General features: G+C 34.0%; 1 protein-coding gene across 1 annotated transcript in view; it reads left to right on the top strand.

Moving 5' to 3' along the window:
* The window catches only part of HTR2C (5-hydroxytryptamine receptor 2C), a 345,435-nt gene that overhangs the window by 243,337 nt on the left and 86,445 nt on the right, over window positions 1-15,653 (top strand). The window contains exon 5 of the mRNA XM_086387142.1: window positions 9,491-9,691. Coding sequence (XP_086243268.1) covers window positions 9,491-9,691 — 201 coding nt within the window. The remainder of the gene's footprint in view (window positions 1-9,490; window positions 9,692-15,653) is intronic.

Below are 15,653 nucleotides of genomic sequence, written 5' to 3'. Positions count from 1 at the left end.
TTTTTCTCAGGAGCACAGTCTCCACTGAGATTCTTGCCTCAGCGCATTGCTCAGAAAATTTGTGATTTCATATCTAAGGACACCAAAACCCTACAAAATTTATGGGCAAATCATTCTTCATTTTTTTTTAATTGGAGGGAAATTGCTTTACAATGTTTTGATGGTTTCTGCTGTACAACAACACAAATCAGCTATAATTATACCTATATCCCCTCCCTCTTGAGCCTCCTTACCCTTCCTGCATCCCATCCCTCTAGGTCATCACAGAGTGCCAGGCTGGGCTCCTTTTTTTATATAGCAACTTCTCATCAGCTATCTATTTTACACATGGTAGTGCTGTGCTGCTTTCTCCATTGGTCCCATCCTCTATTCCCCCACTGTGTCCACAAGTCCATTCTCTCCATCTGCATCTCCATGCCTTCCCTGCAAATAAATACCATTTTCCAATATTCCATGTATATGCATTTATATATTTGTTTATAATTATAATCCCCTTATAACTGTTTGTGGAGTCTACAGAGATATTTCTTCTTTCATCACTGATATTGGTACTTTGTGTCTTCTACTTTTATTTATTCCTCAATCTGACTAGAATTTTATCAATTTTATAAAATCTTTTCAAACAACCAACATTTCATTTCATTTGATCTCATTGAATTTCCTCAATTTCATTAATTTCTGCTTTTGTAATTATTACCTCATTTCTTCTGATACTTTGGATTTAATTTTTACCCTTCTTTGTCCATTTAATATAGAAGCATAGATCATGGATTTTAGATTTTTTTTTTCCTTTCTAAAATAAATCATTAATGTTAGAAATTCCCCTCTGAGTACTGCTTTAACACCATCACACAAATTTTCATGCTTTATTTTAATTTTCATTTAGTTCAAATTATTTTCTGATATAATTTGTCTTCCTTTTTGAAACATGGATTGTGGGGAACTGTGTTGTTTAATTGACAGATACTTTGTCTTTTTCAAGGTATCTTTTTGTTACTGGTTTTTAGGTTTATTCTGTTGTGGTCAGAGAATTATACATTGTATAGTATCAATTATATTAATTTCTTAAGATTTGATTTATTGTGTTTCTTCCCATGAACTCTTGCAAAGAATGTGTATATATCACTGTTGCATGGAGTGTTCTGCAAAAGTCAATTTGTTGTAGTTTGTTCTTAATGCTGTTCAGTTCTTTCATACCATTAGTAATTTTCTGTTTGCTTGTTATATCAATTACTGAGGAAAAGATGTTGAAATCTCAAAGTATAATTGTGATTGTACTTTTTTCCCACTAAGGAGTGCACTCTTTATTTATAGAGCTATAAAGAAATGTTGTTACTAATTACTGTAAATGCCAGGACTGTGGTTAATTTGTGGAGGTGAAGAGTTTACAATTCAGTCGGACCACACGGAAGGGCTTCTAAGGTGGCTGGAAAAGTGCTATTTACTTTTTTGGTTATCCTTTTAACCATTTTTAAGCATATATTTCAGTAACATTATGTATATTTACACTATTGTGAAGCCATCACCACTATCCATTTCCAGAATTCATCATTTCAAATTGAAACTCTGAACTCATTAAACAATAACTCCTCATACGCCCTTCCCCCAGCTTACCATTCTACTTTCTGTCTCCATGAATTTGACTATTTTAGGAACCTCATGTAAATGGAATTGTCCCTTTGTATCTGACTTATTTCACTAAGAATAATGTCTCTTAAGTCTCCTCCATGTTGTAGCATGTATCTTAATTTCATTCTTTTGAACATGAAATAATATTCCTTTGTACATATGTTTGTGTGTATGTGTAGCGATTGTACTTCTGATTTCTTTCTTTTCTATCTTTTTTTGCTTCATGAAATTTGAAGCTATGCTATTAGGTACATAAATATTTAGTATGGTTATATCCTCTTGAGGAATTGACACCCTTATTATTATAAAATGGTCTCTGTTATCCCTAGTAACATGCTTTGATCTGAAATTTACTTTGTCTAATATTAATATATAACCCCAGCATTCTTTTGATTAGTATTTTCAGAGTTTATCTCTTTACATTCTCTTACTATATACCTATCTACATTAAATTTAAACTTGTAGGTTTCTTATAGACACTATATAGTATTTTTATACTTTGTTAATCCAATATGGCTAGTTCTTTAAATTGATACAAATTACACCTTATATCATTTACATTTAATGCAATTATTAATTTGTTTGGAATTATGTCTACTATTTTATCATTTTCTATTTTTCCCTTCTCTTTTTAATTACTTTTTTTCTCTTCTGAATTATTTGGTGGGTCCTGCATTTTATTTTAGTATTCCATTTTCATTGATATATTGATTTTTTGCTATATTCTTTGCACAGATTTTAATGATTGTGTTTAGATTAAAATATACATAGCTAATCTGTCATAATTTCCTAGTAATTAATGTTTTATTCACTTCAAGTGAATATAAAAATCTTACAACCATATAGGCTCCTTAAGCCTTTGCCTTTTTGTTTTAATTATAATATGGAATTTACCTATATACATTGAGAACCTTCCCAGATGATGTAATAATTTTTGTTTTTGACAGTCACATATCTTTTAAAAACCTAAGAAAAGAAAAATAATTTATTTTCCCAGATTGTTTACCATTTCTGTTGTTCCTCATTTATTCTTAAAGTTTATAAGTTTTCTTTCTTTCTGAAGAACATCATTAAATTTGTTTAAAGTAAGTCTCCTGGAAATCAATTTCTTAGTTTCCTTTCCTAAGAAAATCTTTTTATTTCACATTCATTTTCTGAAGATAGTTTCACTGGATATAAAATTCCAAATTGTGATTATACCTTCTGGTCTCTCATGAAAAAGTCATTTTTCTCAGCTGCTTCAAGAATTGTTTTCTGTATCTTTTTTTTTTCACCAGATTATGATGTATCTAGGCATGATTTTCTTTGGTTTAACCATTTGGGTTTTGAAGAACTTTGTAAATTTGTAAATTTATTTTTCATCAAATATGAAACTTTTTAGCCCATTATTTTTTCACATGGTTTTCTCCTGTACCAATATCTCCTCTCTCAAGATTTCCAAGGCAAAAATATTAGGTGTGTTCCCATAGTTGTCGTCCCATAGTTTCTACTGTGCGTGTTTATTTTTAATTTTTTTCTCATTCTTGTTCATTTGGATAATTCCTATTGATCTACATTCAGTTTTAATGACTCTTCATCTATCATATCCATTCTTCTATTGAGCCCACCCAGTGATTTTTTTTTCAGCTCTAAACTCTTCATTTGTTTCTTTTTCATAAGTACTACTTCTTATTTGTGAAGTTCTCTTCTGTTAATTTCAAGAATATCCACCCCTCCTTCATTGAGTATGGCTATGGTAGTTGCTTTAAAGTCTCTGTAAATTTCTGCCCTGTCCAATTTTTAAATTTAATGTACTTGAAATGTATTTAATGCATTACTGTTTATATTTGTTCTTGGTTTTTGTAAGTTATCAAATTTAAGGGGGAATTCTATTTATCTCTATATAATTAAAGTTTTAATTAGGAATGGCTCCTGTATTTTATAGCATTTTATAAAGATATTCTTAAGAATAAAGCTCATAAACTTTCTTTACAAATGTTAACATAAGAGACTATATTGGCAGATTTTTGTGATATTAAATTATCATTACATTCTTGAACTAAATTTTGTTTTACTGTGATGTTTTACTCATTTTACTCTTTGCTGGGTTATATTTGTGACTATTTTGTTTGTAATTTCGATTCTATATCAGTGAGTGCTATTTGTCTCTAGTCTCATTTTTTCAGTATTTTGTAAGTTTTGATACTGACACTGTATTATTTTATGAAATGAACTGAAGAAATGTTTAAACTTTTTTATGTTTGTTCATCTTTTCATATATGTTAACTTAAAGACATCAATTATAACTTCTCATTTCCATTTTAGCTGTGGGATTATTTTACAGTCCAACATTCCACATCTCTTAATCATATTATCAGAATATTAGAAAATTGGTATTTTATCTGTGGTGGGGTTATGATCTGCAGGGTAGGGATATTCCTTTATACAAGTAACAAATATTTATTGTACCAAGCAAATGTTATCTCCAACATTTCATAGGAATAAATCCCTTTTATTTTTTCATTTCAACAAATGAACTGAAATTCTACAGTGTCTATTATTCAGTCTTTGCCATTATTGTCAATATTGGTGGTGATGCCTGTGAGTTTTGGTTTCTAATCTTGTAATCTGATGTAATCTTTGATGTAATCTTTGAATGAATAAATGAGTGAATATAGGAAAATGTCTTATGAAACACTGTGCAATTTTTGCCTCTGAAAACAAGATTTTATCTTTTTTGACTCACTGATCTCCCTCATGGAAATTATGTTATATGGCCTTTTTGCTATGCAACTTCCAACAAACTTTTCACATATTTCTTCTCAGAAATTTATCTAAAGAAAATACACTTTAATTCCATTGAGACAACTTGAAAAATCCATTTGTCTTCTTACAAAGACAAACAGAAACTAAATTTTCACTGAAATTCTAAATATTTTGAATTAAAATGTCTGTAGTTAAATCCAGGAAAAATATTTTTGATAAAAACCTTAGGGAATAATTATAATCAGACAAGTTTGAGAAAACTTGGCTTGCATAAATTCAGAGAAAGTTTTTTGCAATTACTTTTGATAATGAAGTTAATCTAGAAATCAATAATTTAACTCATTCTGATATTTCTATTTTTGGGATAGTTTTTACTTTAGGTGCTTGTTCATTCCCTTTGTTTTTGGATTTTGCTGTCTTATAGGTTTGGAAGTAGACTTCTTGAAAAACCTGCACAAGAAATATTGTCCTGTATTGTAAAAAACAATTGTATTTATTATTTAATAAATACTGTATGGTGAGAAGTACCTTTGTGTTTGGGGGAAAAAAATGTCAGATTTGGAGCAAAATTCTGTAGACTTGAACAATTCTGAGACTTTGAGACACATTTTCCTCACACTGTAGGGTAATAGAGTTGACACTACAGCTATATGGAGTAGAACTAAAAATGAAGTACCGAACTAACACTGCTAACACTGTGCTTGGTATAAGATACTGTATAATAGCTATTGTCATTTTTGCCATTATTAAATATGCAATTGCTGAGAACTGAGAACTGACTAGATAGTGGATCTGCAGAGTGGATATGCACCCTACTGAGAATGTATATTGGCATATGATGAAGTTGGGGCTTCCCTGATAGCTCAGCTGATAAAGAATCCACCTGCAATGCAAGAATCCTGATTTGATTCCTGAGTTGGGAAGGCCCTCTGGAGAAGGGATAGGCTACCCACTCCAGTATTCTTGGGCTTCCCTGGTGGCTCAGACAGTAAAGAATCAACCTGCAACATAAGAGACCTGGGCTCAATCCCTGGGTTGGGAAGATCCCCTGGAAGAGATCATGGAAACCCATTCCAGTATTCTTGCCAGGAGAATCCCCATGGGCAGAGAAGCCTTGAGGATTAACTCCATGGGGTCCCAAAGAGTCGGGCATGACTGAGTAACTAAGCACAGCACAGCATGATGAAGTTGGATTTAGGGTGACGTTATAATCTGTTGAGGGGGATATATTTGTTTACAAATTTAATAAATATTTATTGAGTACCTGCTTTGTGCCATGCATTGACCTATGTATCATGAATTAAATAGTAGAAAAATAAAACACAGAGAACAACATTGACCTAATGCATCTTATATTCCCGTGGTTTTAGCAACAAAATTCTCTACATAATGCAGTCAGGTGATACTTGTGTATTTGAAACAAAATTGGAAAAGTAATTTCTGGCATCACTGACTCAATGGACAACAGTTTGAGTAAAATCCAGGAGTTGGTGATGGACAAGGAGGCCTGGCATGCTGCAGTCCATGGGGTCACAAAGAGTTGGACACGACTGAGCGACTGAACTGAACTGAACTGCATTTCTGCAAATGAAACAGGTTGAGAATACACAAACTCTCAATACAATCAACTTCTGGGTGGATACAACAGAAATGAACATTCATCAATATTTTGTTTAGAATAATTCTTAATAATGTCTCTGATTTCTTTGTTTTGCTCCTTGAATTCCAGTGGTTGTTAGTTACACTTCTGGTATTGCCAGTGGAAAATGAAAGTGAAAGTCTCAGTCGTGTCTGACTCTTTGCAATCCCATGGACTATACAGTTCATGGAATTCTCTAGGCCACAATACTGGAGTAGGCAGCCTTTCCTTCTCCAGGGGATCTTCCCAACCCAGGGATTGTACCCATGTCTCCCGCATTGCAGGTGGATTCTTTACCAGCTGAGCCAAAAGGGAAGCCCAAGAATACTGTAGTGGGTAGCCTATCCCTTCTCCAGAGGATCTTCCCAACCCAGGAATTGAGCCAGGGTCTCCTGCATTGCGGGCAGATTCTTTACCAACTGAGCTATCAGGCAAGCCCATCAACTCTAAACACAATACAAAAACAACTCTAAACACAATACAAAAACAACTCTAAACATACTGGAGAAAAACCTAAAACAAAGATTCTGGGGTTTCTTAAGACTTGGAAGAAGTGAACAACACTGGCTGAGTTTACAAATTTCATGACTTATTAGCCAAAGTGGAAGATGCAGTCTATGCCAGGTAAAATACTAAACTTCCCAAAAATCTGTAGTTTTAGTAGTTCAGAGGAACTGAAGACAGAATTTGAGGAAATCTCAAAACTAAAAGTTGAGGGAAAATCTAGGAAAGGATAGAGATGGAGCGAACCACAGATTCTTCTCTGGGGAACCATAAACTCTGCTTAAATCTCTAGCTGACCTCTGAACCATGCATGTCTAGGGGGAGAAAAATCTAAATTCCTGAGTTGCCACATTATGAAGTTCAAAATATTCAAGTTTAATCAAAGGTAAGAAGAATGCAAAGAAACTAGAAAGTATGACTCCTTCATAGTAAAAAAAAAAAAAAGTAGAAAATGATACTGAGGAAGCCTAGGCATTAAACTTAAATAGACAAAGGCTTTAAATCAACTCTCAAAATGCTCATATAGCCAAAGGAAATCATGGACAAAGAACCAAAGGAAATAAGGAAAATGTCATGTCAACAAAGAATAGCAATAAAGGAATATAAATTATAGGAAAAAATCAAATAGATATTTGGAGGATGAAAAATGCAAAAACTGAAGTTAAAAATTTACTAGACTGATTCAACTGCAGAACTGAGCAAAAAGAAGGAAAAATTGAAGAACTTTGAGACAGATTAATTGAGCTCATCCAGTGTGAGAAGAAAGAGAATAGATGAAGGAAAATGAACAGCACCCTAGAGACACGTGAGACACTATCAAGTTTACTAACATATGCATAATGATAGTGCCAGAAGAGGAGGAGAAGGGGGAAAACACACAGAAAGAAATTTAAGGAACTATTGGCCAAAATTTTTCACACTTTGAGGAAAGATATGAATCTATATGTATAAGAAGCTCAATGAACTCTATAAACATATATTATTTCAAGGGGTCCACACCAAGACATTATGGTCAAAATTATACAGGATCTTTAACAAGATTAATAATGGATTTCTCTTTAGAAACCATGGGGGCCAGAAGGCTATGAGATTGCAGATTTAAAGCACGCAACAACAACAAAAATTCTGTCAACCAAGAATTCTGTATATGGCAAAACTATAAACTCTACTTCAAAAAATGGAGAAATTGAGATTCAAGGCACAGTAAAGTCAACAAAGCTGATAAACCTTCAACTAGAAATACTATGAAAAAAAGAGAGAAGACACAAATTTCTAAAATTAAAAATGAAAGTGGTGAGGGGCATTATGATTGAACTTAGAGAAATTAAAAGAATTATAAAATAATAAGTGAACAATTGTACTCCAACAAACCACATAACCTAAACTAAATGAACAAATTCCTAGAAACATGCAAACTACTAAAAGTGTCTCAAGAGGAAATAAAGACTCTGATAACAAGTAAAGACATTTTATCAATAATCAAAAAACCTGCCAGCAAGACAAGTTCTGGACCAGATGGCTCCACTGGAAAATTTTATCAATCATTTAAAGAAGAATTAACACCAGTATTTTTCAAACTCCTACAAAATAAAAGATGAGGGAACAATTGTAACTCATTCTATGAGATCAGCATTATCCAGATACTAAATTCAGATTACAAGAAAAGATAAGTATAGACCAATGTCACTTTTGAATATAGATGCAAAAAATCCTCAACAAAATAAAAGCAAACTAAATTTGGCATCATATTATACATCATAACCAAGTGTGACTTATCCCAGGAATGAAAGATGGCTCAGCATATAAAAGTCAATTAACATAATACATCACATTAATACAATAAAGGTAAGAGAAGCACAGGATCATCTCTACTGATAGAGAAAAGGTATTTAGCAAAACCCGTCACTCTTTCATGATAAAAACATGCAACAAACTAGGTATAAAAGGAATCTTCCTCAACACGATAAAGGGCATTTATGAAAAACCCACAGTTAACATCTGGCTCAATAATGAAAGAATGAAAGATTACACTTTAAGATCAGGAAAAAGACAAGACATCTGCTTTAACTACTTACACTTAACATTGCACTGGAAAGTCTATCTAGAGAAATCAAACAAGAAAGAAAATAAAGGGCAGAGGAAAACTGGAAAAGAAAAAATAAAATTACCACTTTTCACAGATGACATGATCTTTCATATGGAATATCCTAAAGAACCCACACGTAAAAATATAGATCTAATAAATGAATTCAGCAAAGTTGGAGGATACAAGATTAATACATGAAAATTAATTATAGTTCTATACAGGAGAAATGAGAAAATCATAAATGAAATTGAGAGAACAATTCCATTTATAAGAGCATCCAAAAAAAAAAAAAAATCTCAACTGATAAAAGCATCAGTGATAGAAAAGAATGAAGTACTGATAGAAGCTACAAAATGGAAGAACCTTAAAAATACTGTGCTAAGTGAAAGAAGTAAGACACAAAATGTTGCCTACTGTATGATTCTGGTTATATGAAATACCCAGATTAGCTAAATTCAAGAGATAAAAAGCAAATAAGAAATTTTCAGGGGCTGGGGAGGGGGACGGGTAGGAGGGTGAAAAATGGGAAAATGGAGAGTGACTGCTTAATGGGTAGAAGTTTCCTTTTGCAATGATGAAATGTTTTAGAACTAGAAAGAGGAGATGGTTACATGATGATGTGAATGCACTAAATGCTTCAGGATTGCACAATTTTAAATGATTAATTTTATAATATGTAAGTTTTACCTCAATAAAAAATAATATATGTAACACTGAATGCATTATTGTTATTGTCATCATTGTCATCATCATTACTATGGAAAAACAATGCATACCAAATTTCACTTCCTTTTAAAAATTTAGATTATGAGAAAAAATAGACTAAAACTATAGTCAGTATAATTTGCATAACATGTTCTTCTTGTCTTCTCTCTGTTCTCTTTCAGATTATGTCTGGCCACTACCTAGATATTTGTGCCCCGTCTGGATTTCTTTAGATGTTTTATTTTCTACAGCGTCCATCATGCACCTCTGCGCTATTTCGCTGGATCGGTATGTAGCAATACGTAATCCTATTGAGCATAGCCGTTTCAATTCACGGACTAAGGCCATCATGAAGATTGCTATTGTTTGGGCAATTTCTTTAGGTAATTAACTTTCTTGGCCAGTAGAATTGCAGCGGCTATGCTCAATACTTTCGGATTATGTACTGTGAACAACGTACAGACGTCGACTGGTAACATTTGCGTTTAATCGGGATTCTTCTAGTTAATGATTATTCTTAACCTATTTATCTGATATTTAGGTTAACAATAATGAAAGAAATGTAAAGCATATGCATATGCAAAAGTAAAGTTCACATTTATGCTGCTAAATTATTTTGTGAGTCAAAGTGCCAATGAATTCTGCAACACAGACACATACCTGTGAGATATTTAAAATGATTTGAAGATGACAAAAATATATGGCAAAGTTTAAATTTTTAAAATAGAGCATTTAAATCTTGGAAAAGATCAATCTATCCCAGAATATTAATCCTAGCATTTTTATTCTAACTCTGTATCTTCAGTAGAAAATTTTATAGTGCAATACAAATCTTCACAAAGTAAACGTGTCTAAATTTATACTGTTAATCTATGTAAAATATACTATTTACCCCATATTTTTTAATGTATCCTTGAATTCTGGTTATACAAAAAGAAAAACATCTATTGGTTTCTTTGAAGATTTGGGGGAGGTTGAAGGGATAGAAATGATCTTATTGCTTATATTTTAAATTTGCATACCTTCAGTTCAGTCAGTCAGTTCAGTCACTCAGTCATGTCTGACTCTTTGCAACCCAATGGACTGTAGCACACCAGGCCTCCCTGTCCATCACCAACTCCTGGAGTTTACTCAAACTCATGTCCATTTAGTCGGTGATGTCATCCAACCATCTCATCCTCTGTCATCCCCTTCTCCTCCTGCCTTCAATCTTTCCCAGCATCAGGGTCTCTTCCAATGAGTCACTTCTTTGCTTCAGGTGGCCAAAGTATTGGAGTTTCAGCTTCAACATCAATCCTTCCAATGAATATTCAGGACTGACTTCCTTTATAATGGACTGGTTGGATCTCCTTGCAGTCCAAGGGACTCTCAAGAGTCTTCTCCCAACACCACAGTTCAAAAGCATCAATTCTTCAGTGCTCAGTTTTCTTTATAGTCCAACTCTCACATCCATACATGACTACTGGAAAAACCATAGCTTTGACTGGACAGACCTTTGTTGGCAAAGTAATGTCTCTGGTTTTTAATATGCTGTCTAGGTTGGTCATAGCTTTTCTTCCAAGGATTAAGTACCATTTAATTTAATGGCTGCAGTCACAATCTGCAGTGATTTTGGAGCACAAAAAATTAAAGTCTCTCACTATTTCCATTGTTTCCCCATCTATTTGCCGTGAAGTGATGGAACGCTAATATTCAAGTCACAAAATTTAACTGATTGGCATATAATCCATTTTTTTCCTTTTGTTTTTTCTCTTCCAGTTGGAATTTAAAGTTAGAGTTTCATTAAATAATTCTTCAAAGTTATGTTTCTGTAAAAGATTTCAGTAAATTTTACAAGATCAAGACCATGTTTCTAATATCATTGAAAGATTTTTGACTCTGGATTTATTGATAAAATAAATTTAAGTTTTAAGATTGTTCTATTATAGGTGGCTACACACACACACACACACACACACACACACACCTTTAGATAAAAAGCAATGAAACATCTTCCAGAAAGAAAAGTGCATCTATATACACAATTTGAACTATATGTCCAAAGGTTTACAGATTTTTACCATCTCCATCCTGAAGAGCTTCTCTAGGAAGATGCTAGTTCTTATGGTGCTTACAAAAGAAATACACAGCTAAATTAAATCAGAATATTAGAAGCATTCAGTTCAGTTGAGTTGCTCAGTCATGTCTGACTCTTTCCAACCCCATGGACTGCAGCATGCCAGGCTTCCCTGTCCATCACCAACTTCCGGGGCTTACTCAAACTTATGTCCATCGAATCAGTGATGTCATCCAACCATCTCATCCTCTGTCATCCCCTTCTCTCACCTTCAATCTTTCCCAGCATCAGGGTCTTTTTCAATGAGTCAGTTCTTCACATCAAGTGGCCAAAGTATTGGAATTTCAACTTCAGTATCAGTCCTTCTGATTATTATTCAGGACTAATTTCCTTTAGGATTGACTGGCTGGATCTCCTTGCAGTCCAAGTGACTCCAAGAGTTTTCTCCAACACCACAGTTCAACAGCATCAGTTCAGTTCAGTTCAGTTCAGTCGCTCAGTCGTGTCCAACTCTTTGCGACCCCATGAATTGCAGCACACCAGGCCTCCCTGTCCATCACCAACACCTGGAGTTCACCCAGACTCACGTCCATCGAGTCAGTGACGCCATCCAGCCATCTCATCCTCTACCATCCCCCTTCTCCTCCTGCCCCCAATCCCTCCCACCATCAGAGTCTTTTCCAGTGAGTCAACTCTTCACATGAGGTGGCCAAAGTACTGGAGTTTCAGCTTTAGCATCATTCCTTCCAAAGAAATCCCAGGGCTGATCTCCTTTAGGATGGACTGGTTGGATCTCCTTGCAGTCCAAGGGACTCTCAAGAGTCTTCTCCAACACCACAGTTCAAAAGCATCAATTCTTCGGCGCTCAGCCTTCTTCACAGTCCAACTCTCACATCCATACATGACAACAGGAAAAACCATAGCCTTGACTAGATGGACCTTTGTTGGCAAAGTAATGTCTCTGCTTTTGAATATGCTTTCTAGGTTGGTCATAACTTTCCTTCAAAGGAGTAAGCATCTTTTAATTTCATGGCTGCAGTCACCATTTGCAGTGATTTTGGAGCCCAAAAAGATAAAGTCTGACACTGTTTCCACTGTTTCCCCATCTATTTTCCATGAAGTGATGGGACTAGATGACATGATCTTCGTTTTCTGAATGTTGAGCTTTAAGCCAACTTTTTCACTCTCCACCTTCACTTTCATCAAGAGGCTTTTTAGTTCCTCTTCACTTTCTGCCATAAGCTTCTAATAATTACAAAAGTATTAACTTCCAACAATTACAGCCTGTGTAATTTAGACAGATTCTTGTGCTAAAGACAACAAAAATATGGAAAAAAATTATAAGCATTGAGAAGATAATAAAATAGTGAGACATCCAGAAAGACAGAGATCCAGAAAAATGAGTATGACTTTTGGGTCGTGTCTGCTAATGAAGCATTTGCAAACCTGAAGATGTGATAAAAAGGTTGAGAAGCTCATTCTAATCTCATGAGCCTGGCAAAGGTCAATCAACTTGAGCTTATTTTTGGATCCCGAAGGCCTGTACACTAGAAATACAGATGAAGCAGAGTTAAACAACCATTGACATGGAGTTCAGGCTTCATTCAAGTCACCTATGTAACCAAAAAAATATTGAGCCTGAAAATTGGAATAAAATGATTTCATATTTTTGACCTTTCTAATTTTCTTGATAGAAGCAAAAAAAAAATTATCCTAGGTTTGAAATTATTTCTTTCAATTATTTTTAATTCCTGTAACTGAAATACAATGATAAACAGGCACATGAAGAAACAAGACAACATGAACCATATCAGTTCAATTCAGTTGCTCAGTCGTGTCAGACTCTTTGCGACCCCATGGACTGCAGCATGCCAGGCTTCCCTGTCCATCCCCAACTCCCAGAACTTGCTCAAACTCATGTCCATTGGGTTGGGGATGCCATTCAACCATTTTATCCTCTGTTGTCCCCTTCTCCTCTTGCCTTCAATCTTTCCCAGCATCAGGGTCTTTTCCAATGAGTCAGTTTTTCATCAGGAGGCCAAAGTATTGGAGTTTCAGCTTCAACATCAGTCCTTGATTGGAAGGATTCAATGGAAAAGAAGAAATAAGACAACATGAAGAAAACAAGACAGTGTGTTTTGTTTGTAGTGTGCACATGGAAATTAGCGCTTCCCTGGTAGCTCAGCTGGTAAAGAATCTGCCTGCAATGCATGAGACCCTGGTTCAATTCCTGAGTTGGGAAGATCCCCTGGAGAAAGTATAGGCTACCCACTCCAGTGTTCTTGGGCTTCCCTGGTGGCTCAGATGGTGAAGAATTTGCCTGCAATGCGGGAGACCTGGACTTGACTCTTGGGTTGGGAAGATCCCCTGGAAGAGGACATGGCAACCCACTCCATTATTCCTCCCTGGTGACTTCCCATGGACAGAGGATCCTGGCAGGCTATAGTCCACAGGGTCGCAAAGAGTCAGACACAACTGAGTGGCTAAACACAGCACAGCACATGAAAATTATAAGCTAAACTTAAATATTTCAGCAAGAAACTGCAAACTATAAAACATGACATTTAAGATACAATCAATAAACAATGAGAAAATGTGGAACTTAAGCACTGACATGAAAACTTTAGAACTCAAAGGCAGATTAGACAAGAGAAAGCATTACTGGATGAGAAGACTAAGAGAGCATTACTGGATGTCAGTTACAGGAAACTGTGATGAATGAAGCAAGGAAAATTGGAAGATTATAAAAGAGAAAATAAGAAGATAATAGACATACAGTATAAAATTAGAAGAGTTCCACAAGGTGAGAAAAGAATGGTAGGAAAACAAGATTTGAAGAAATAATGGCTTTTCAAATTGATGAAAGACATGGATACTCACATTTAAAGAGCTCAACAAGTCTCAAGCAGAATGAATAAAAAGCAGTCCACATTTAGAGTCTTCATAGTGACATTGCAGAAAAAGAGAAAATATAAACCTTAAAGAAAAAAAAGATCAAGTTTAGTTCAATAAAGCAATGATAAGATGGATGAATGCCTTCTCAACAACAGTGAGAACTACCATTCAACACTACCTTCAACACTACCATTCAAATGGTAGTGTCAATATATGTATAACTGATATATGTATAACTGAGTCCCTTCACTAATCGTCTGAAATTATCACATTATTAATCAGCTATATCCCAATACAAAATAAAGTTTTTAAAAAGTGAATGCTAAATTAGAATCATATATTCAGCAAAATTATAGAATCACTCAAGAATCAAAGTGAAATAAAGACATTATCAGACAAGCAAAAACTAAGAGAACATGACAAAAGCAAACTCTTAATTAACAAAATAATAAAGGATATCTTTAAACAAAGGAAAATGGCCACAAATGGAAGGCTGGAGATGCAGGAAGTGACTAAATGCAATGCAAATGGTAAATGTGAAGTTAAACATAAACATTGACTTATAAAACAATAATGATAATTTTTATAGACTCAGCATAATAATGAAACCAAAATTCACAAAGCAATAGCATATAAGAACAGAGGGTTGAAAGTAAACTTTTTCATTGTCTAGGAGAAAAATAAAAATGATATTTAATATTAAGCTTTGATAACTAAGTATAACATGTCCATTCAAAGGTAATCACTAATAGAAAAGAAATGTTTAACTTCCAAATTTATAGAAAAATATTAGAGAATAATATAATAAATCCAAACGGAGGCAATAAAATATTAAAAGAAAGGAAATACAAATCAGGTGGCAAAATATAGAAACATGTACTAAGATGGCAGAATTAAAACCAAATATATCCGTAGTTATATTCATTGTAAATGGAAGTAAATATTCTAAGACTCTCAGGCAAGAGTTGAAAAAATAATCTATGTGTTTGTTTATAAGAAGCATATACAAATTACAAGGAAAGTAAAGGATTAAAAAGGTACCCCACAAAAGCACTAACCAATGGAAAGACCGTGTAGCTATGTTAACAATTTACCAGGATATATTTTTCAGCAAAAAATAATAATTTTAAAGAACAGTTACTTCATAATGATGAAGGATTTAATTCACTTGAAAGACACAGCATAATAAACATGTATATGTGTAATAATATGGCCTCAACATTACTAAGTAAAAAATGGACAGAATTGTAAAGACAAACAAATCTGCAATCATGGTATAAGATTTTAACACACTCTTTTCAGTGATTGTATGAGGACAATGAAAAAAGCTGAACTCATTGACAAGTGAAAAATACATTTTTATGTTATTTTCAAGAAATATTTCTCAAAATTGA

This window comes from Bos grunniens, chromosome X (genome assembly GCF_055505025.1).
Source record: "Bos grunniens cultivar Pamir isolate PY7600 chromosome X, Bosgru_T2T1.0, whole genome shotgun sequence".
Taxonomy (NCBI): Eukaryota; Metazoa; Chordata; class Mammalia; order Artiodactyla; family Bovidae; genus Bos; species Bos grunniens.
The sequence above is the reverse complement of the archived record's forward strand: the minus strand, read 5'-3'. Positions and strand labels throughout refer to the sequence as shown.